Source organism: Thunnus albacares, chromosome 14 (assembly GCF_914725855.1).
Source record: "Thunnus albacares chromosome 14, fThuAlb1.1, whole genome shotgun sequence".
NCBI classification, from domain to species: domain Eukaryota; kingdom Metazoa; phylum Chordata; class Actinopteri; order Scombriformes; family Scombridae; genus Thunnus; species Thunnus albacares.
The window spans coordinates 17,307,892-17,331,729 of record NC_058119.1 but is presented as its reverse complement, the minus strand read 5'-3'; the positions used below and the strand labels follow the sequence as shown (position 1 = coordinate 17,331,729).

At 38.2% G+C, this 23,838-nt stretch overlaps 1 protein-coding gene across 3 annotated transcripts in view; it reads right to left on the bottom strand.

Annotated features, from left to right (window-relative positions):
- Positions 1–23,838, bottom strand: part of LOC122997543 (protocadherin-15-like) — a 235,022-nt gene that overhangs the window by 61,125 nt on the left and 150,059 nt on the right. For all 3 annotated transcript variants that reach the window (XM_044373751.1, XM_044373752.1, XM_044373753.1), the window contains 6 exons: positions 22,896–23,089; positions 22,121–22,253; positions 20,769–20,848; positions 13,715–13,808; positions 7,817–7,945; positions 1,063–1,368 (listed from right to left, as the gene is read on the bottom strand). In XM_044373751.1, the coding sequence (XP_044229686.1) occupies positions 1,063–1,368; positions 7,817–7,945; positions 13,715–13,808; positions 20,769–20,848; positions 22,121–22,253; positions 22,896–23,089 (936 nt within the window). The remainder of the gene's footprint in view (positions 1–1,062; positions 1,369–7,816; positions 7,946–13,714; positions 13,809–20,768; positions 20,849–22,120; positions 22,254–22,895; positions 23,090–23,838) is intronic.

Sequence of the window (23,838 nt, the reverse complement as noted above, 5' to 3'; positions counted from 1 at the left end):
TATATTTTCAAAAGCGGAATCTTACATATAGACATATAGGCACTGTGGATGTGCACAATGAATATTCATGATTCTGTTTTAATTTTATGCTACAGGGGTTACTTACATCAATCATTAATATGTTCTGATTAAATTAAACTGCAAAGGAAAGCTTAAGTTGGTCCTCATTGCATGAAATCACAGTCCTTGAAGTAGATATAATTTGGAAAGGCTAATGCTCTGATAGGAGATTATAAGATACAGTATATAGATGCTGGTATGCATGTTGTTTTGTAGATGTACCCTCCATACACAGAAACACACACACAAAGCATTATTCATTGATAAACAAAAAAAGATATAATACATTCAGCTCACTCATTAGCTCAGTTTTGCTCTTTAGGTGTTTTGCCAGCCACCCCCTTCTGTTTAGAGTTGAGGTGTCGTTGTCTAGGAGATTAATGGTATCACAGTGCCAGTGTCATTCACACCCCTCACTCTCACCCCCTTCTTCTCACTCTCCCCTCTTGCTTTATCCCTGTGTGGGAGATGTCACTCACGCTATGCCAGCAATTACTCGCCCCTCTACTCTGTGCTCTGCATCCACTAGGTTTCACTTCTGTGCAAACATGTGCACCGATATTTGACAGTGTCAAATCTACCCAAAGACAGATTCCGCCAAGTTGAAAGGTTTAACAACATTTGCGGAGCATTACATTAATGTTTGTCAAGAGAGATGGAAAAATTATCCTCTACCAAAGCCTGGTTATAACTTGAAAAATCCAGCTTTATGTCGTATTCTAAAAATGCCCAGAGAGCTGTCAAGATGGAAGAAAAAAGGTTTCTCTCCGCTGTGTATATAAAGGCTGTGTATGTTTCTGTCTGTGTAAATGTTTCCATCTGGAAGTATTTGACATTTTAAACGCTAAATTGCCTGCACTTGAAGTTAAAAGATGCTAGAGCTGTCTTAATACAACAGTTGTTTCAAACAGCCTTACTGCATGATATGAAAGGAGACAGGAGATATATAGGGATGGAAAGAAAGAGACAACTAGAAACAAACACACACATCCACTCACTTACACTTAGCTTCAAGACCACAGTTCCAACAGGGCTGTTCTCGGGTACGTTCACCACATAAGTTTGCTGGGAGAAGACTGGGCTGTTGTCATCGATATCCTTCACCTGGACTGAGAGGGTCAAGGTGGTCCGTCGTGGGTCCACTGCCCCATCTGAGGCCTCTACCACCAAGTCGTATTGGCTCCTAAGCTCCCGATCAAGTGGCACTTTTGTGTAGATGCTTCCATTAGCACTGATTGTAAACAAATCAGGATGATTCACGATCCGGTATTGCACCTGGCCATTAGCTCCTGCATCTGGATCTGTGGCCTGGGGAGACAGAAAATGATCAGAAGGCTCTGTTATGAGAATATGTGTGATTATCTTTGTGTACTCAGTGTAGGAATATCAGAAGAAACATTTCCCATGTAATATTAATATCTGTGCAAGACACCCTGTAAATACATTGCTCGTCTGTTGTTTGACTTCTATTTGGCTGATCTGATGTCTGACACTTGTGGTTTTTGCTGTGGTTGTTTTAAAACAATTTCAATTTAGTTAACTACAATGGCCATAATTCAATGCACCGTCATATCTGTACTTGTTTGAAAAGTGATGTGTCTGTGCCAACACGAGAGACAGCATGAAATATAGCCTTGATAATCACATGGAGGCATAATAGTCAGCTAATAATGCAATGGCCATTATCTTACAGTGGACTGAGTGACTTCATATGCTGGGGGACCAAAAAAAAAAAAAAAAGTGAGTTAGTGGGCTTGCTAAATGAAACCTCAATAAAAAGTCGTCAATAAACCTTTCCCCTCTGATGCTGCTGATGTAAACTGACAATCTGTGGGAAACACTGATAATTAATTTACATATATCAGTAATACTAGAAAGAGATAAATATTCACCAATACACGCCATATGAATAACAGATTTTAAAACTGAATGCAGAAGAATTTCCCTTTAGGCAGACGGCAGCTGTTTTGAGTTTGATGATCCATTAGAGCTTGGCTTTATTTTAACACCTTACATATTTACAGAGGCTTTAAGCACAATCCCATGTAAGCTACAGCACCGCAGCCAAGCTAAAACAACTCTCATACATTTGAGTCTCATTTCCTGTTCCTATACTGAGATTAGAGTCTTTGTCACAGACTCATGAGTAATCATTTGCGGGTTCAAAAGCCACTAACCTTTTTTATGCAAACTCTACATTTCATCAAAAGGAAATTTTTGAATGCTAAAACAGCCTTGAATATCATGCATGTCATTCTTTAAATAGAGAGAGCAAAATAAAAAAGGTCAGAGAAATGAAGAGCTTAAGAGATGCACACAGTGCTGTACTATGATGCTGTGGTGATCCTGCAGGGCAAAAAATAAGTTAGTTGCTTTATAAATTTGAATCCCCCTGTGGATATGACAGGTCATTATTATGCATGTGCATATAGTATTTGACTGTGTTTATGTTCATACTTCCACAGTCTGGTAATTCTTTGTTGTATTTGAGAGAGAGAGACAGAGAGAAGAGAAGGGCGAATAAAAAAGGGAGATCAAGCCACACTTAATCTGTTTGGCAATCATTTCTCAACCTCAGTGCAACTAAGGACAAGGCAGCTCAGAGATGGGGAAAAAAACCCTATGAGGAACAGTAGAAGAGGGAGGAGGATACACACACATATGGTTGCTAAAAGCTGCCCCTAATTTGCTTTACATGGAGTGCCTAACAAATATTCAAAGCCAACGCTAACAATTGGACCTCAGCTTTAAGACTTTGCAAAGCAGAGGAAAGCACATCATGTCAATATGTGCACACGGATCACTACTTTCCTGCAGTGATTACATAACAAAAATTGTCATTGCTCGTCGCCTTGTAAGAGGTGTAATCCATTTAATTCACAACCAATAAAATCAAACAACAAATTAGCGTATTACTGCAGCTTCCAATTTAGCCTGCCCTGTGACCTGCAGCAGATGTTGGCAGACATGACAAACATAGGCGGTCAAACTGGAATGCTTGGGTGCAGAAGGCATAGCCTAACTCACCAAAACAACAGCACCAAATTATTTGGCAATTATAGGGCTATTTGATGATGGTGTCTAAATCATAGCTGACATCTTGGCCTCACTGAAACAGTGGTTATGGCAATCTTTAGCTCTAGCTTTAGTTTTCCAATCAGGAATCCTTTATCCTGGTGGTAACTGGCACAGACTTGTGATGGTGAGCTTGTGGGCTGGTTTGGTTTACATCAATGGTAGGAGCAGTGGAACATCCGGCAGGTGCGGGTGGTTGCAGCACAAAAAGCAGCTTGATCAGGTGGGTGCAGGCTTATAAACCTCTAATATGTACCTGCACACACTGCGAGATTTGACTCCTTTGTATGCTGCTGGCTGGGGGCCAGTGTTCTTTTCCTTTTTTTTGTATTTACAAAAAGAGCATATTCATCTTGTATGCGTCTTGCTTCAATGTTGAAACGTCAGATTTAGTCTAAATTGCCCACTTATACTGTAGTCAGAATGATGCCTCACTACACCGGAAATTAAGTATTTATGCTTTCTTCTCAAAACCAAACAAAAGGTATAACTGTAAACATGTTAACCAAGTGAAACACAGCATAGCATTATGTTCTGATATATTATGTTCAACAGCCTCTCCATTTACCAACAAGTCTACATGAAGCCTTCATGATGCAGCTGACACAAATGCTTATCGATTTGTCCTCTGGTCATATTGATGCTCAGATTATGGATCCCTGAGCAAACAGAACAGGCTTGCATGGTGAGGGATTTGTCAGTCACAGAACAAATGACTCTATTAGCACAAGCCATGCTGTCGATTGTGATAACATAATGCGTAAATTGTCTTTAATCTACGTGTGTACGTGTGTGTGTAAAATAAGAACAGGTGGGAACCTGTTCCAATTACTGTAATGATAATACAAAATGTTTTAGGTCTAGCATTAACCCATACAATATTATTATGCATTTGCACTGGAATCATCTTCACTGTTGACAATTGCCTGAAGCTTTGTGGTTGGCTGCTTTAACACTCCCTCCCTGCAGGGAAATTCAAGGCAATACAGAAAAAAGATGAACTGATTTAACCTCAACACATCATATTTAAATGTGAAATAACTAAAAAAGTAGACACAAATAGTAGGTGTATTCAAGCAGTCTGTATTTTGCATCCACAAGAAAATGGACAGTATGTTCTGATTGTGGATCATATGTTTTTATTGTATATATTTACTTTATGAATTTTCAGTTAGAAAGACTTGAAACAATTTATTTATTTATTTTTTACCACGGCAGAATTAAAACTGGGAATCAATAAGCATCCATTAGCAGAACACACTAAAATTCAAACCCTACTTGTACCAGACATGCACTTGCACACAAATCTCCTAAAAAATCTCCAAACCACAAGACAATATTCAGGCCCGTGGAAAAAGGGCCATTTTTTGGCATGTGGGGTTCAGAATGTCAGGTGTGTTGTTTAGCTCATAAAATCGACAGATATATGAGGCAGCAGCATCTCTTTCATCTCCTTTCATTTTCACCCTACATGACACCCTGTTATTAGTTACAGAAAAGTGAGAGTTAAGAAAATGTGTCATATTTTCATATACATACATTATAAACACTTATTGGCACATACAATCCAAGTGCCATATATCTTTATTCCTGAAATAGGGCAATGTACTAAAGTCAGAGACCAGAGCTTTCATGTATGAGTGTCTATCTCTCTTGCACTTTGCCTGCAACAACAATTACAAACAGATCAAACTGTGTTATCTATGTTAGATTATTTTGGAGCCTCATGCTGAAGGGCATGGTCTCCCAAAACACTGTGCAATGAGCATCATCTCTTAAAATGCAAAAATGTTCTCTTTACTTGACAAATGAGCAAATGTGTGTCCACCATGTGAGGATTAAGCAAAGGAGACAAACCAGAAAGAAACTGTTACAGAGATACTTGAAACAGGGTGCAGGTGGACAATGAAAAAAAATAATGGTATCGTGGCTTGTTTGGTTAGATTTGTAAGAGTCTATAAACTTGCCTTTAACTGTGGTAACAGTGCTCAGCCTCCACTTCATGTCAAGAAATTGAAAGTTGGCTTAAGTACTTCATATTTAATTAACCTACCCTTTTCTATTGTACCTTTTAAAGTGCATAAAACGCATAACAATCAATTAAGCAAGATTTAAAATGGCAATGAAAAGGAAACCAAATTAAAACTGAATAAATTAAATGAAAATACTTCCAGTGAAAAAGAACTTGTACAGTTATAGAATACTTTCAATGTACTAATAAATGAATTTTATAACAGCAGTGGGAAATATTTTTTTTAATTTAGATTTGAAAAAGGCTAGAATCTAAGACCATCAGGAGGTTTCCATCTGTGTGCAGCATAGAGGTAGTTGTACCACATTTTATTCTGACTCTAGGCACTACAAGATGACTGCTTCCTAAAGATCTAAGGGACCTACTGGGTTGCATTTATGTCCTAAGCCATTAAGTGATTTATAAACTAACAGCAGCACTTTAAAATCTATGGCTACCTGGAAGCCAATGTCAAGATTTAAGAGCAGGAACAATGTGCTCAGTTCTCCTTGTTCCTTTATAACTCTATCAGCAGCATCGATAATAGTGCATCCAGTATGAGATGGAGGCATGCATGAGGACATAAAACCTCACATTCTTGCTGTTCTTTTTAGATGAAAGGCTGATTGATTTATTCTGTTAAGTTTTTATACTGTAGCCCAAAGAAAGAAAGCAATAAGAACTTTCCACCTTATTGATATATAGAATTACAGCATCTCTTTCTTGTTTTCATTCAACTGAAATCATACCCAGTTGTTTATTTGCAATAAGCAGACACAGTAAGTCTATAAGAGTATATTCATTTGGTGAAAAAGCAATAAAATATGGGTGTCATCTGCACAACTGTGATCTCACCCTTTTTCCAGATTTGTCTTAAAGGTAGCAGTCTAAAAGAAGGTTGTCTGCAATCCACCATCAGCAACATTTCTAATGTGACAAAAAGGTGAAAATGTAATGTATAAATAATGGTTTTGTCATGTAATCTAACTCATATTGAGGGACAATTAAGGTAGCTCATTTGTAGCTACAATATGTAACCTGAGTTTAAGAGATTGTGCTCTCATGTGCTTTCATGAGATTTTTTATACAACAGTGTTACATTGAAAAAAAGCCTCCATCCCTTCTTGATCAGCTACAACAGGCTAAGCTGTTGCCTCTCTATGTGCATGGAGAGCAGGATTGTGTTGAGCAAAGTACTTTAATGTACTTTTCTTTTCAGTCTGAAAGGCGCAGTCTCAGCTCTAGTTGGCCATGCGCCAGTTGAGAGAACCTTCCGAAGCAGGACAGAGGGGCGAGAGACGGTGCGGTGGGCTAAGCGCCAATCTAGCTCCTGGCTGCATTTCTGAAGAAACACTCAGGAGTGAGTGACTGAAGGTAGCTTTACCCCACGCAAACACCAAGCTTCCTTCATATGTCCTTTTGTCTTATTTCACACTACATAAACTTGCAACATTTACTGGTACCCCATTTTATTACCCCATGAAAAATGTAATGGGATGGCTAATGTTAAAGATATAGATATACATCCCGAGAGCTGACAAATGAGACTGATATAAGACTGCCTGTTTACCCTTGGTGTCAGCTGGAATTTTTTGTTTGCATAAGCAATTACAAGTACGTGACAAAGAATGGACATCACACAGAAATGGATACTCTGATCAAAATATGCTCTATGATTTTCTACAATGATCACAAAAACATTTAAAGTGTTCCACTTTGCTAAAGTGTATGAAGTAAGTTTAAAGCTACAGACATTTGTATCTGCAATGAATAAAGATAAATATATTTTGGAGATATCAACGCCTACATGGAGATACAAACAGTGTTGTGAATTACACACTGAATGTGTAGTTATACTGAATGTTGTCCAAGATAGAGTACATCAAAATGTCACACAGCACAATTTACTCAGTAATTACCTAATTTACTTCACATGTTCATTCAATGTGGTAACCCATCATTACATTATGAAAATAAATTTGTTAATTATTAATTATTTGCTAAGGGCAGTGGATGAGAAAACTTCCAACCTCAAACCAAACCTTTTTTATAATTTGAAGATGCAGTCTCTGATATTGGACTAGTGCTCCAAACTCCCTGCAAATCCCTCAAAACTTCTCCTGGTTCACTGTTTTGAAACTTTACTCTGTTCTGTATTGTATCTGACTTTCAAAACTATGTTTCAAAATAGTGAGTCAGGAGGAAATTAGGGGATTTGGGGACGCTATTATATTTAAAATAGGAGAGTGAATCTGTAGAGAAATAGAGGCAATAAAAACAAAGACAACTGGATTTTATTGCCTCATCTGCCGCTTAGTGGGCATGTATGTGCATATTCATAGAGGATGTCTCCTTTCAATGTTTCATGATTAATCCACTGACAAACATCAGGCCAATTAATCTACAACAGTAATTAGAAAACTCTGGCTGCTCAGTAGAGCTGAACCAAGCCAGTCAACAGGGAAGCAGCTTTGGGTGACAAATCTGTCCAACGAGATCATCCATGTCTGAAAACTCCAAGTAATTTTTTAATGGACAACAACAACTGGAAGTGAGGTACTCAGTGGTCGGCACAATTTATAAGGAACAGCAACATGTGGATATACAACAGTCGGGAGAACAACAGATGATTTAGATGACTGAAAAAAAGAAAATAAAAAAGTCACTTACCATGACTTGTCCCACAAACAGATTGGTCTTTTCTTCTTGGACAGTAAAATTAGTGGGTATGGTGAGGTTAAACTCAGGGTCATTATCGTTGACATCAGTCACCACTATGTTCACAGTGGCAGTGGATGTCTAATGGAAAAAAAAGGAACACAATTAAGACCAAAGTTATTCACTGCTCATTTGTATTGAGTTTTTTATTTAAATACAAAAAAGACATTAAACCCAATTTAAGCCACAAAAATATAATCATAAATCTGGATATCATTTAACTAAAATGTGGAACCAACATTAAAATACATAATCTATGTGAAGACTCTGGAAAAATTAGATCCTCAATATCTCAAACTGTAATTAAAAGTATCAGCATCAAACAAGATTAACTAGTAAAAACTCACTAATAAGAAACAATTACCAATTACTTTTCACCCGGATAAAACTAAGATAAACAAAAAGAACTTAAGGACAAAAAGGGATAACTAAGGTGCAGGAGAAAAATAGTGCAGAATAGCAGCTATGTTTTTATGAGTGGGAACAAAAAAGGTCCCAATGTTAAAAAGGGGATTACTGCCTTCAGAAACATCCTTCACAGGAAAGAACTGGCATTTAAAGCCAAAATCTGTACATTTCAAAAAAGATGACAAAGGTTCTAGCGGTGGTATGCAGTGAAAATTTAATCAACCATCCAGGTAAATTGAATGCAAATATGTTATTGACTTAAGCAAGGAAGTCAGGAGGCATTGCCAATTGAGCAAAGCAACGTTTTACCCCAGGAATTGATTAGCAAAAGTGGTAAGGCTCTATTTTATTCCAGGTGAAATACAGCAGGAAACTCTGCAAAGTATACCACTAGACTCATAAATAATTCCTAGTTTATGAAAGATGTCAAAAGTCATCCCATTACATAAAAAGCTGTATCATTCAGAACAATAGCTCTACCTCTAATGTGTAAAAGCATCATTTGAAATGTCAAGTTGCTCATCAAGATAATGCTTTTCAGTTGTCATAGAGAGAAAAAGAGGTGATATCTAATGCTGTAGAGGCAGATTTACAGTCAATTATGCAAGCTGGCACTGGTTCATGCTTATTTTACTCAGATCCCCATCAGCTGTCACAATCATGACAGCTTTTCTGGGGCCCACAGACTAAAACAATAACGAAATTAAATTAAATAAATTCACTGTCTTTAACAGTATACAACACTGCAAACACTGGATAAACAATGTTGTCATAAGAGGGATATAGCAAGGACATTAGTGTTGTCACTTTCTGCCAGGGATTTTGTCAACAAAATTATAAAGGGACACTGATTAAATTTGTGGATGATAAAGCTTTTGTCAGTATTTCACTTCAAGGGAATGAGATCAGATACAGACTAAAGAAAGAAGACTTGTACAACTGGAAGTCCACCACTTTGTTCCAGACTGAAATATCTCATCAACTATGGATTTCCAGAAAATTTTGTACATACATCCATAGTCCTCAGAGGATCCTACAGACTTTGGTGACCCCCTACCTTTTAAAATATCTCAATAAATAGTGGATGGATTCTCATGAATTTTGGTACATTCATGTCCCCTGACTTTTCATCCATAATTATGGGTCAAAAATGTAAGTTGTACAATACTTACACTAAAAATAGCCTCACAGAACTGTTAGCATGGCTCTAGTCTTATTAACACATAAAAAAGGAAACTCAAAACTACTGACACTCACAGAAATACAGTATTCTGCCATTTCTTGTTTTTAAGAGAAAACTTAATTCAGAGTGCATTGTCCTTCTGCATTCTTTGTATGGGCAGATGCATTGATGGTAGTTATTAAAAGCAAACTGTTCAAGGTTGTAAGCCTCAGTATCTGGACATGAAACATGAAATCAAATCCAGCATCTTCCTTTCCCTGATTTTACACTTTTACTTTTAGAGCAGAGGTTGAACATGCCAAGGATGCAGAATTCAGTTAATCAACAAACTTATCTCAACACTGACACTTTGTTACTAGGGTGTGGCCTACATAATATAGCAGTGCCTATGTCCTACTATTATTGTTGATCTTGAAGAAGGCCTGAGGGCTGAAACATCATCTAAATAAAAAGAGAAAAGCATCTGGAGGCAGAGTGAGTGACACTTTTTCCCTACTCTCAAACCTTCAAACAATGACACAGTACACCCACCTATAGAACTCCTATAAATCAACATAGAAAAATGGCTGAATATGCACAATCTCTCAGTGCGCTGGGAGGAAGCTGTATGTCAATAATAGAGTAAATGGCCTCCTTTGGGGGAGAAAGGATGGGCGGGTTGTGGGAGGAGTTGGCCCTTGGAAGAAAAAAACTATTTACTATTTCCCAGAAGACAGCAGTTTGAAGTTGCCCTGCCAGATGAGACATTCAGCAGCACATGTCACAAAGGAAATGACTTAGTTACTATCACCTTCATCTCGCTGTCCGTTGGGAAGCCCTTCACCATTGTTGTTTTCTTTGTTCTGGCTTCTGAGACATACATAATCAGTACTTTCATGTACGAACTCACAAGTCAACCCATGCTGAAAACCATCACGCTTGATGTCTCTTTTACCCTTTCACTACTAAAACTAGGATGCAAGGGAACATAGCTAACCATCAGTGTGGTGATGGGATCCACTTATTTTTCATTTCACAGAAGACCAGAAGCTAATTAGCATCTCCATCCTGGTATAGGAGTTCTTATCAAAGCCAAAAATCCTACCTTTACGGCCACAAGTGTGATTAATGAGCTGCTATTATTTATTTAACATAAAATAGATGGAGCTCTGTGATGTTTCGTCTTCTGTCCTTACTGTCTGAAAGATTCAGAGGTGGCTGATGGTGCTTTGCCTTTCAAGTGACAACCCTGACCGGCAGACATGTGGCTGAGACTGATATGATCAGGCTGTTAGGAGTCATGTACTCCCTCCTCTGAGGGCAAGAAGAACAGCTTTATCCAGCTTCCAAGGGTGAGTTTTTAGCATCTGAGCCTGCCTGGCAGTTATGATTACAGCTAGCACTGTTGAGAATATGAATTTTGAATCGGTCAAACAGATGAGCACAATTTGTTTCATGTGCTTAGAGGATGTAAGAGTTAAAATTCGACAAGTATGAATTTCTGAAAAAAGTTTGTGTGTTTGGATGCAGATTCGACTGTACTCAAAGAGAAGTTGTACTGGGGGGGAGGGAGGGATGGCTTGCTTAGCTCCTTGTGTCAGGTTACCATGGTTACCGAATTTCTGTGCTAATTACACATCCAAATCCCTGGTGTCTCCCTCCTTTTCTCTGTCGCTTTCTCCTATCTGTCCCCTCCTCCTGTGCTTATTTTCATCTTTTTTTTTCCTGCCTTCCTTGCAGTACTATGCTGCACTGAATGAGTTCCTTACCTCCACTACTGCACCCTTTACACCCGCTCCCTCATTCAACTCCCCTCCTGTTGTGACAGTATTTCTTCCTAACTGTGACATTTAGCCCAGTCGAGTCAGGCAGTAATTTACTTTGTGGCCAAGATGTTTCTCTATCTCTCTCTCTGTCTCTCTCTCTCACACACACACACACACACACACACACACACGCTATACAGGTAAAGGGTGTCACTTTGTACAATCTGTCCATCAATGTTAGGACAAAGAGCACCAGCTTGTGGTTACCTCATTCTGTGAGGTGACTCCTCATCTTACGCTCTCTTTATTTATTTGCTCTTTATTCTCTGACCCTGTCACTGTCCACCTCGCCTGCTCCACCCCTCCCTTCGCCCTCCTACAGTTCTGGGGCAATACTGGGACACAGCAGTGGCACATATGCTTCTTATACAGCTCCACTTGACCATCACACGTAGTCTGCCAACGGATGACACGGAGCGATAGATCTGAGTGTTTATGCGCACGCAGGTGAGAGGGGGGGCGATCAACATCACTTCTTTGACAGCTCATCAGCTAATGTTCATTACCTATCACAGACAGCGTCTTAAAAAGGAAACGACATTTCACCCCTGCCTGGAACAGAGACAGCTGCAAAAGCTGAGCCAACTGAGGTGATGTCTAATTAAATTAAGACAGTTTATATGATTATCAGCTCTCAGTGGGAGACGGAGCAGCCAGCGTTCACATTCAGTCATAGTGTCTTTTTCTCTTAGCTAAGTTACAAAGACAGCTCAGGGAGTATAAACGCTCAAATGTCACAAATGCTTGTGATGACTGTGCCTTTTGAGGGGTCATGGTTAGTACTATTCAGCCTATGAAAACTGTTGTTCTCCTGTAGCTCTGGAGGAGGTTTTTAAAGTCTGAGCAAATAACTGTGATGATGTAAAGTAATTTCATCAGAGTTCTCTCAACCTGGAAACTACAAATTAAAAACAGAAAGCCTGTGATACAAAGCCTGTGGTAGAGTTTGAAAGATCTGTGCATTTGCTAGACAGGGTGGGTCTAATTAATACATGCAATCAGTTGCATTAGGAGAACTGTAGGATGCAGTATTTTTGGAGCTTGACCCATATTAGGAACTAAAAGTCAGGTCATCTCGGCCTATGCTGTTTCCATTTTATCCATTCTTTTTTAATCTGTCTCTACGGAGTCATCTAACCTTATGGAAGCGCAATATTAAATCACTGGAGTAGTTTTTTTTACAAATTAGTGTTCCATGTGAAACAGCAACAGTCCTCTCCAAACTACTATGTGTGTGTGTGTGGATAAAAAAGGAAACTCAATAGCAAGATACAAAACTAGTGCCTCTTTCAACTAGTTTGTGTCCAGATCCATGTGCTAAATTTGCTCTTGCTCTTATTCCTGATCCATTTCAGTGAACGCTGCCCATCCATACTGCCTTAACAACTATTAGCTTAAGGTTAAAATGCCAACCATGAACCTTAACATCCCCTGTTCGAGTCCAGCTGAGGATATTTGTTGCCTATTCTTTCTCACTCATTTTCTGACATTTCTCTACTATAACTATCTAATTAGGGCATTCAATTCCCAAATAATACCAAATCATGTTTTAGCTCATCAGTAAATAATGATAAAAGCCAAACAAGCAAAACCAAAACTCGGCATATTATCTAAATTATGTTCCATTAGATGCTATGACCCTTTGGATAACTAACTGTTCAATATCTGTAAGGTAAAAATGTTTCGCTAGCTCTACGTACACACAAGAAAAAAAAAACACTTGTCAGATTTTACAACATGTGTAAACAGTGGAGGAAACACTTAGCAAACATAATTTTAGCAATGCTTAAACTAAATGAATTCAAAACTTAAAACTTAAAAAAATAGTTGTACAGTAAGTTAGCATTTGCCAGTAAAAACACTGTGTTACTGCATTGTAGGTTGGTAATTCCCCATAGCCCTAGTAATTGCAAAACTGAACACCTGTTGAGTCAGGGTGTGAATGAGGGGAACTGACTAACAGGCCTGACCTGACTCCCAATGAACACATTTGTGCTGTGGGAAAAAAAACCCCACCTCTAACCCTTTTAAAATTGCACTCACAGCAGTCTCCTTCACTGATTGATAAAATCTACTGAAAAGAACACCCACTATAGAACTCAATAGGTTATCCAAGTCACAAAACTATAATCTCTGTATACAGCATATGGGCTTTAATGAGCAAGCAGCCCTATTTATTCTGGTGCATTGGTTTGGCATGAAGAAGTGGGGCTGACTCCTAGTACAACCACAGATTTTATGAATCTGTGATAAAGTCAAAGGGTATTAAACTCTATGGGTTCAAATGCATTAGATTTTCCATGCTAATGAACCACTTTGGTTCAGTGAGCCAAATTTCAGAGCTAATAAGCTTGTATGAAAGATCTTATTTGAGCTTAATGTGTTCAAAATGTTTGAGGATTGTTGACCCTGAGGAATCAGGCCAATAGTTTAATAAAGAGGGTTATGCCTCACCCCTCCAGGGTTGCCATCAGAGGCTGTGACAATCAGACGGTACTGATCAGTGGTCTCTCTATCCAGAGGCTTCCCCAGAAGTAGAAGGCCAATCCTGTAGAGAGAGGGGTCAGAGAGGACACTTGTATTACTATTACACATAAACATCTAGAGAGTGCAACTCGTTTGAATTAACACAAGCACCTCACAATAGAAGAACTCAATGTGGGTCTTTGTTTAGAAATGTTCCTGCAGTTCATGTGAAGAAAGAGCATTCATTTACAGAGATTTGTTCAATACTTTTGAATACTTCATTGCAGAAGGTGATGGAGAAGGCTGCATTTCAGAGTTTATTCCAAATCAGACAGATTTATAAAACATGGTTGCTGATAGAAGAGGATGAGTTTAGAGCCAAGAGCAGGTGGGCTCTTAAATACTCCAACTCTGTCTTTCTTTTTTTTGCAGCCCACACCTGGCTCCCAAAGCACATGGCCTACAGACAGAAAGCAAAACTAAAGCATGCCAAAACAGAAGGAGTTGGATTGGTGGACAGAGCGACAGACAAAATATGAACAATCAAATCAAACAAGAAATTAAAATACTTGGTCTGACCATCTGTAACAGAGACTGTGGTGAAAGAAACTGGGAGAAAGAAAAATGCGTGAAATTAAAGATCAGGTACAGAAATTGGAAAACAAAGATAGTAATTACAGATCAAGAATAAATATAGTCAAAACCTTCATCCTGTCCAAACTCCTTTTTCTGGTTAACATCCAGCCAACAAAATCATAACAAAAATAAACAAACAGTGTGTTCATTTAATTTGAGGAACAACCAGGGAAGTTATCAAACAAGGGCTATGTGGGTTATAATATAAAAGCAAAGGATATAGGAGGGTTGGGTGCGATAAGGTTCGGTATCGGATTAAAAATAGCTTTTGTTAAAAATGCTTCTGCCGCCATCTCCAGAAATGTTCTCCAGGTTGGAGATCTCTCCATGTGGAGAAAGGGGAGAGCCAGACATGGTCCTGAGTACAAACTAATATATGGAGATTTTATTACACAACACCACCATTTACAGATAGATTGGAATGGTCTACCAAGTCAAATGATCTTTAAAAAGATTAATGATATTAAATATAGTGGGTTAATTAAATATAAAAACTGATAGCACTGGCACTGAGGCGATAAAAAATTAAAAAAATTAAAAATCTATCAGAGAGCATTAGAGATGTTCGGTGGCTTATTTCTGTTAACAGACTTCCTGTTGTTTTGTGGAGTTGTTATGTAACAGCAGGAGAATGTTGCATGATTTATTGTAATGAAGATGAAACACAGCAACACCTCTTGATGGACTGTTACAGTCTGGTCTGGTCTGCAAGGTCTTGGACTGGTATTTAACCTACACTATAACTCTGTCATGTATTGTCTGCTGGAAGAAAAAAGGCCTTCCAAATAAAAAGAACTGTTCCAACTGATCATCAGTATAGTGTGTGTCAAACTGTGGAAAACCAGATGTGCCATGGTCAAACAGACTGTGATTGACAGCGATATGGTCATTAAACACAGCTTGCTGACCTTAGAAGGAGGAGAACTTTTGATAAAAATCAAAACTTCCCTTGGCACATGCTGGATCTTTGATCTGAGGAGGAGGTTCCAGACTGACCTGAAGTCACTGAACCCTCTGCACTTTATTCTTTGTATTTGTGATTTGTGCCCTATGTATGCGTTTTTGTTTTGTAAATTGTGAACCTGTTAAAAATTAATAAAGCCTTTTTAAAAAAGCAAAAAAAAAAAAAAAGGAAAGAAAGAGAGATTCATGTTTTCTTTCCAATGACTGCTGCAGACACAGCAGCCCTCCTGCTCATTCACAAGGTATAATTTAGCACTCTGGCATTCCAAACACAAAGTGTGGATGCATTCCCAAGCAGAACGCTGAATTATCTTTGTTTGCACACACAGGCACACAAGACACGTGGGTGCAAGCGCAGACACACACAAACACACACACACAAACGCAGCATGCACAAAACAATTTCACTGCCGCACTCAGGAGAGGCTCTGCCAGGACCGCAAACAGAAGGAAAGACGAATGCATCTGAACGCACTGCTAGATTAATGCCCGTCGCAATTCCCTGCTGTCCCCCCCTGCTCCTTCACATTTCTAATTTAAAGCTCCCGTGGACAAACAGCCCAAGCAGAACCTGACCGCTACTTCCTTCCTACCTCTCTGGCCCATAACATCAAACTATAGAGCCTCATCTTAAAATCTGACAGGCAAATTACTAAAATTTCTATTAACATTGTCTGTTTCTTTAATTAAGTAAGTAAGTAAAATTTATTTTGTATAGCGCTTTTGCATGATGCCACAAAGAAATACACAGAAATAAAGAAATACACAATGTGTAATAAAAATACACAGTAAAAAACATAGAAACATAAAATGCCAACTTCTTACAGGTTACTTAAACGCCTGTATAAACAGGTGTGTTTTTGGCTGCTTTTTAAATGAATAAACAGAAACAGGAGACCTTGAAAGGTGCAGGCAGAGCATCACAGCAGCCTCAAAAGCTTGATCACCACTGCCTCAAAAGGTGGGTGCGTGGGACAGAGAGCAAGTTTTGCATGCTAGACCTAAGACCACTTGCTTAAAGTTATGGTGAACACATTGCTTTGCTTCCACTACATCTGATGATTGGCGGTTCAAGAGGGCAAAAACAACTTTCTAGAAACACTATAAAAATGCAGCATTTCACCCTTCACTGGCTGCTGTCCTCATGCTTATTTATACTTCAGCATGAGATTAGAAAAAAAGCCCTCTCTGTGCTCAATGAACCTGAAGGTACAGGAAGCACTGGATGTGAATATGATAATGAGGATATGTTGTGATAATTGTCATAATTACTGTGATAATGATGATGATCTTGATGATGATGATGACAAAGATTAGAGTGATTAATGCCATTTGGTGGGGAGTTCACTCCTTACTACGGCTGTAGTGCCGAACTACACTTGAGCGACGGGGTCTGAGAGGTTCATAGTGTCCTGCCTCCTCTCTCCAGCCACCACAAATGAAAAGATGTTTTCAGGCAGACAGCATCTTGTTAACAGCACTGTCTAGTGTAACAATGGTGCGGGTTGGAGACTATCCATCCTGATCACGGCTGATCTTTCATTTTGCTCAGATCATGTCTCCATTTGGTAAATTGCACTTGATGTACAGGATGTTTTTTTGCAGCTGGCACGAATGTTTGACTACATTTTGACTTCAACCAGACTTACATTATAGATGTGTAGACTTCAGACTTTAAAGAATAACTTAAATAGACTTAAATAGAAAAACTCTCATTTAAGATAAGATGAACTTTGTTGTTTCTTGACATCTTTGTGACATGGATTTTTATTTGAACTGTATCGTATAAAACACTTGTTTTGAGTGTATTTATTTATATCTGACACTGCCCGACAGCTTGGTGTTTGGTTTCTCCATGAAGTAAAAAGTGTACCTTCTTCTGAACCCTTTGTCATTTCCAGTTTCAATTTCACTTTCAGGCAAAACAATGGCTGCCAACTGAAACACGGGGCCACAATGACGCACTGGAAAAACTGAAGCATCAAAGTTGGCACAGCTACTAGGTTAAGTTTTTGTGACTTTGAGATGCTACAAAAAAAAAAACCCTTTGGCTTGAAAAGTGATGCTGTCATCAATAAAAAAAAGGAAAAGCAGCAAGATCTGCAGTCTGATTTAGACTTGGCATGCTGCAATGTTAAACTCCATACACAATTAAAAACTGTAAATAAAGTTCAAATTGTAGCCGTTCTGTTATTGATATTTGAGAGTTTATGTATCTATATTTGAGATTTGAGAAATATTGGCCATAGTTCAAGTTTCATGGTTCCCTTAAATTAGTCTTTCAATAATTTGGATCAATATACAATATGTACTGAGTAGGATATTTCACAGTTTAAATCATCTCTCTCTGGTGGACTTAACTATGCAGAGAGAGACTGTTTCTTGCCTCAAACAAATCTTTGGCATTTCTGTACTGACATAATATCAGCCGAAGCCAATATATCTGTCAAAAGCTATTACCAGCCAATATACTATAAGATGGTTAGGGCTCAAGTTAAAGATAGGTCAAATGACCTTCAGCATATCATACCATATATTTGTACTTGCTTATATCTTGGAACTTTTTTTTTTTTTTTGGACCAAATATATTTTTGTTCCAAACCAACACTGGCAATAATATTCAACTTTACTGTAATATGTGACATGTTTTAGCTCATCAGTCCCTACTTACATGGGACTTCACTAAAAATACTTGAAACTTGCTTATGATGTATTAAACTGTGATCCTGCCTCTGCAAGTTAGCATGTCATTAGTGAATGCTAACTGTATAGCAGCTGGCGCTTGACATACCCAGAGGAACTGCTTCAGTGGTGTGTCCTGCTCGCTACCGTAATGGTGAGTGAATCTGAAGCATTTCCACCTCCCTTAGGGGAACCTGCCCCATTTAGAGGGAGTTATAGACTAGAGAGCTCATTATTCATCATAGCTGGATTGAACCAGCCCCATATGTAGTCTGAATCTGAACATGCAGCAATGCAAAATCTCTTCACAGAATCACATCGGTGTTCTGAAGGGTAGAAAAATGAGATTGTGAAGAAGGGCTCTGCATATTGCACAATCATCAAGCGCACCAGCTAATCATTCTTTGATTCATCATGTGCCATATCAGCACCTGCTTGAAGTTATTATATTGCTAGGTTGCTGAGAGCTCGTGATGTGATTGTAATATCTCTGACACACAGTGAATGTACTGAAGGAGAATGCATGTATTTATCTCAACATGATTTCTGTCATATTTGGTTTAAGAGATCACAGTGGTGACAACAGTAACATTTTCTCATTATTGTGATAGTATCCTGTGTATTCTGATACTGTTACTACCATGATACTGTAAAGTTTCCCTCCATAAAACAAACAATTTTAACATAGTGGAGCAGTTTATGAATAAACAAAAGGCAGGGATACAGTGCTGCAACACAGCTTGTCTTTGCATAGCTGGGAGACTGAGGATGCAGACAAAAGAGGCTTTAATCAATTAGCGAGAAACGTGTCTGGCAGGGTCCTGCATTTTCAGTCTCCCCACGTCTCGCCCTCCATATTTATTCCTTATTTAAAAGGGATGGTAAAAAGCACTGACCGCTTTAATATTTGATGCCTTTTTTCTTGCTCCCTACTTTTAGTTGAGTGAGGTGGGTTTTTCAAATGCTGATGTTGATTTTGAGTGGTAGAGTAAGGCGACATGGTGATGTGTGTGTTCCTTTTCTCTCCCAAGAAATATTTGGGGTTTCATGCACTGTCTTTTCTTAGACAGCAAGCTGACAAGGGGAGAGAGCTGGAGAGAGAAAAGAGAGAAGGTCTGGGTGGAACTGAACTCCTGCCACCAAGTAAAGTTTTATTCTGTGTGATAATTTCCGCAGAATTCTGCTGGGTTACATGTCAGCTCTACTTGTCAGTTTCTGATAGCTCTGACTAAATTGCCCCAGCTTGACCCAGCTTCTCTCATTGTTTTCTTTCTGCTTACATAGCAGGCTATAGCAGACTATTAACTGTATATGTCTTTTTCACCTCATCATACAACTGGGTAATATATATTAGTGTGGGTAAATGCAATACATTTACCCACACAGTAACAGTTAATTAAAGCATAAAAAATAGAGATTGAAGCATCTTGGTTTCATGTATTTGTCTAAGCCAGTATAGCCAGTCTTTGACAACAGCTGGAAGTTGTTCATATTTGTCATATACAGTATGTTTGCACTCTATTTACCCATAGTAATATTGTCATTCTGTTTCTCCATCGTGTTATTTTACTATAATTGTTTGTCTACTCTGTACATCCAACATCTTTTACAACTCTGTCCATCATCAAAGAGGAATCCTTCCCCTGTTGCTTTTCCTGAGGTCTCTTCTGTTATTTACATTTAAAGGGTTTTTTGGGGGTTATTTGAAATGTGTTTAAGAATTGTGGATGTCTTATTTTGCAAAAAATGCGAAGCCCTTTGAGGCAAATTTGTGATTTTGGGCTTTACAAATAAAATTAACTTGACAAGAGCCCAAGGCAGCCAGTGAGTGTAAATAAGTAAAATCGTGTGGGGTTTTTTTCCAACTTGATCCACTGGAATTCTTGATGGTGCCGATAGCCTGTATCAATGTTCATAAGACAAAGTCAAATACTGACTGATAAATCAGTCCAAACCAATAATTGACAAGTCGGCATCTACTCTCTACCATCCAATTTGCACATCCCCTCTCCTCCCCTTCCTTCTTCCCCATCATCATCACTCGCTCTGGCAGTCTGTATTGTCAGAGGGAAGCTAATGCTGATATCCAGACCCTTTTTGTTTTGAAGGGCCTCTTCCTTGATTATCACAGTGAAGGAAAAAATACAGTGTTTCAACATATTATTGCCGTTTGTCCATGTGTAGCGCTATGGAAATCAGCATGAGTCACCAAAACATATCTAAGACTTTTACAGCCAAGTTTTGTTTTTTTGTCACTTAGATCATACCATAGATGGAGCTTTTTGATAATCCAGCCACTATACACAGGAGCTTTGTGTTGTAGCCCAAAAACCTCAACAACTTTCAAACCGATGTCTGCGTTTGAAGAGTGCCCTTGCAGAAATATAATAATTTGCCAGGGGCTGGTTAGTTTCTGTGATCTAGCAAAGATGCATTTTATGTGCATCCATCCGTTTCCCATACCCTTTCATCCTGTTCAGCATGCACTGGGTGAGAGGTGGGAGACACCACGTATAGACGATAAACACATTCACATTAAGAGTCAAGAGGTACAGGAAACCACAGAACCTAGAGGGAACCAATGCAGACTTGGTGACAACATGCAAACTCTTATGAGCAAAATGCTGCTGATTAATAATTTAATAGCCTTTCCATCTTTTCATTCATCCATCCATCTATGCAGCCATACTGCCATCTGAAATAGGTTGTGGTGGGAATACCTTATAGGGCTCGTCTGTATTTGAGAAATATCTGGACTTACGTTTCAGAGAGGTTGAAGACCTTCTGGGAATCCCCACTCTCAATGCGGTATGTGATCGGGTCGTTTTCTCTGTCTGTGGCCTGGAGGGAGCAAAAAAAAAAAAAAACAGGGCTTGAAGGTCACCTTGTACCATTAAAGTTGAAAGCTAAGAGATAAAACAATTGAGCAACAACGAGTGAAAGTGAGCATATTGTATGCTGAAGAGTGAAATTTGAGAAAAAAGGAAAAAATGTGTTAATTGTGTTAACTGAAATTACATTATACCTAAACTTACCTAATTTTTATTATTTTATTAAACTTTTTATTTGGTCCTTATTTTAACAGTGTTTCAAAATGCAGATAAACATAGATAAATGATAAAGAATTATTATGCCTACCCTTTAAACCTCATACAAAAAAAAACAAACAATTCAAAACAATAGTCTCAAAATACAAATTCAAACATTTCATTCACCACTAAGTTTTATATTTGTTTTTTTAATGTACAAAGTGTACTAAACATTTTTAATTCTCTGTCAGTTATTCCATAAATTAAACCCTTTAACAGTTACACATCTATTATTTATATTTGTCCTAGCCCTTGTTTGTTTTTTAAACATAAATATTCCCCTAAGTCCATACTGCCTCTCTAATGTTTTATAGACAGTCAAGAAGTAAGTTATCTTCTACTTTGTACATTTTTTGTGCAGTTTTACAGTCAACCAGATTACTGACTTTTAAAGCATGAGAGTTAATAAATAGTGTGCTGGTTGGTTCATTATAATCCCTTTGATGTATAATTCTTGTAGCTCTCTTCTGTAGTATGAAAATTGGTTTTATGTTGGTTTTATATGCATTTCCCCATATCTCCACACAGGTATGGGGATATCTTTAGTTTTATACAATAATGCAATGAATTTACACATTTGTAATTTAACATGATTTATGTGTGGTTTGCAACAGAGTTTACGATCTATTATCACTCCCAAGAATTTGTTCTCATATACTCTCTCAATTTTAACAACATTGATCATGATTTTAATAGAGCTGATGTTACAATTACCAAACACAATGGATTTAGTTTTATTTAAATTTAATGATCATTTATTAATGTCAAACCGTTTCTTTAAAGTTTTCATTTCTCTTTTGATTACTTCCAAAAGCTGTTTCATGTTTTTCCCAGAGCAAAATATATTGGTATCATCTGCAAATAATATATATTTTAATAATAATTTGGACAACTTAATGATGTGCTAAATTTTTCATCAGGATAAAAACTGTAGCATCATAATGAATACCTCATTTAATTCCACATTTTCTTACTTTAATGTGCCTTGCGTGAGTGTGTATGTATTTGTGGGTTAGTGACTCACCTGCAGATTGAGCAGAATAGCTCCTATCCTCATGGCCTCGCTGACTTCCAGGCTGTAGGTGAAGAGTGGGAAGCGTGGGGGGCTCTGATTGTTGGGTGGCAAAACCTCAATGTAGACTGTAGTGATGGAGCTCCTGGCAGAAGGAAAGGCATGCATCAGCCCACTGACTACATCACTTTCGCCTTGACAATCTGTTGAGCCATACTGAAGTGCCTTGTCTACAGCATAGTGAAAAAGGTTCATAATATACAGTATATATCCACATTCTCTTGTGTGGAGTTATGAAGGAGTAAAAAGAAAAAAATCAACAGGTTTTGAATTTGTTTTAAGTCGGATCTTTGTCTGAAATCAAAGAGGCCACCTATCACAGAGGCCACCGACTATAATTCCTTGTGCTTAGAACTGAGATCTGAAATTATTTGATTTTGCAGCGCATGAAAACCATTCTTTGCTTTTTATCATAAAAGAAAGAGGACACAACGTATGAAACATCTAGTCCCTACAGTGTTAGATTGATTGAACAAGACCATCTGTTGTTTGACTCAAAACAGCTTGTCACAAATGTTATTTTTCCACAATTCAACCCAGAGAGGACTTTCTATGTCATTCAGAAGCTAACTTGTGAAGAACCATAAGCATAAAAAAGTAACGAAATCCACATCACATTAATCATAATTAAATAATAAACTCTTCATTCTACCAATGCAGAAACCTTTTCATGTGCAAAGAAATCACAAATAAAAGGACAGATAGTGTGGGTGTGAGGTTGCTGTACCTTCTCTGAGTCTCTGGTGCATTGTCAGAGGCCTTGACAGTCAGTGCATAAGATCGCCCCACAGTTAAAGTGACACCAGGTGCCACAGTGATGCGTCCTGTGCGATTACTGATAATGAAATGTCCCTGGGTACCAGCCAGTATCTCATAGGTCACCAGACCATTCAGTCCCTCATCAGCATCGGCTGCATTTAACTGGGAGGGAGAGAAAGAGACACATTATAGAAATAATACCTTCATATTTTTATATTGTAATTGTTTAGCTATGTGTAAGCTGGCATGAGCCATTTGGCATTGTAGTAAGCTGGATTGTCACTTAGATATATCAATAAATTAGGTCTCTACTGGATTACTGTGTTGTAAATGGCAGCATTTACAAGGGGAATCTGGATATAGATGGAAATAGCATATCAGACAATAAGGAAGTGGCTGAACACTTGAATTCACCTTTTACTACAATTTCGAAAAAAATGGTTGATAAACTTCCACAGCTTTCAGGTATATATGGTGAAAAACACATAATAGATTTTTTTTTACACAAAAGGGAATCGAGCCTAACTCTAAGTTTTCTTCAAGGTTTCTGATGCTGTTGTTTTTGGAATGCCAAGTGAATTGAATCCTTTTCAGTCCTCCTGCAGCATTTCTTAGAGATGCTGCAGAAGTGATCACTCCTCTTATTGCTCATATAATATGTCTATTTAGTCAAGTAAAGTTCCAGATGAGCTAAAAATGGCAAGAGTAATACCACCACATAAAAAAGGAAGCAAATGTGCCCCAAGCAACTACAGACCAGTATCCATTCTAAGTGCTCTTTCAAAGATATTTGAAAGAATTATGCAGGAAGAGGAACCTAACAGATTATTCGAAGATAAATGGATGGAGGGAAATCTTGTGGTATGGCCAAGCGGGATTTGCAGAAAGCATTTGATACAGTAGATAAAAGC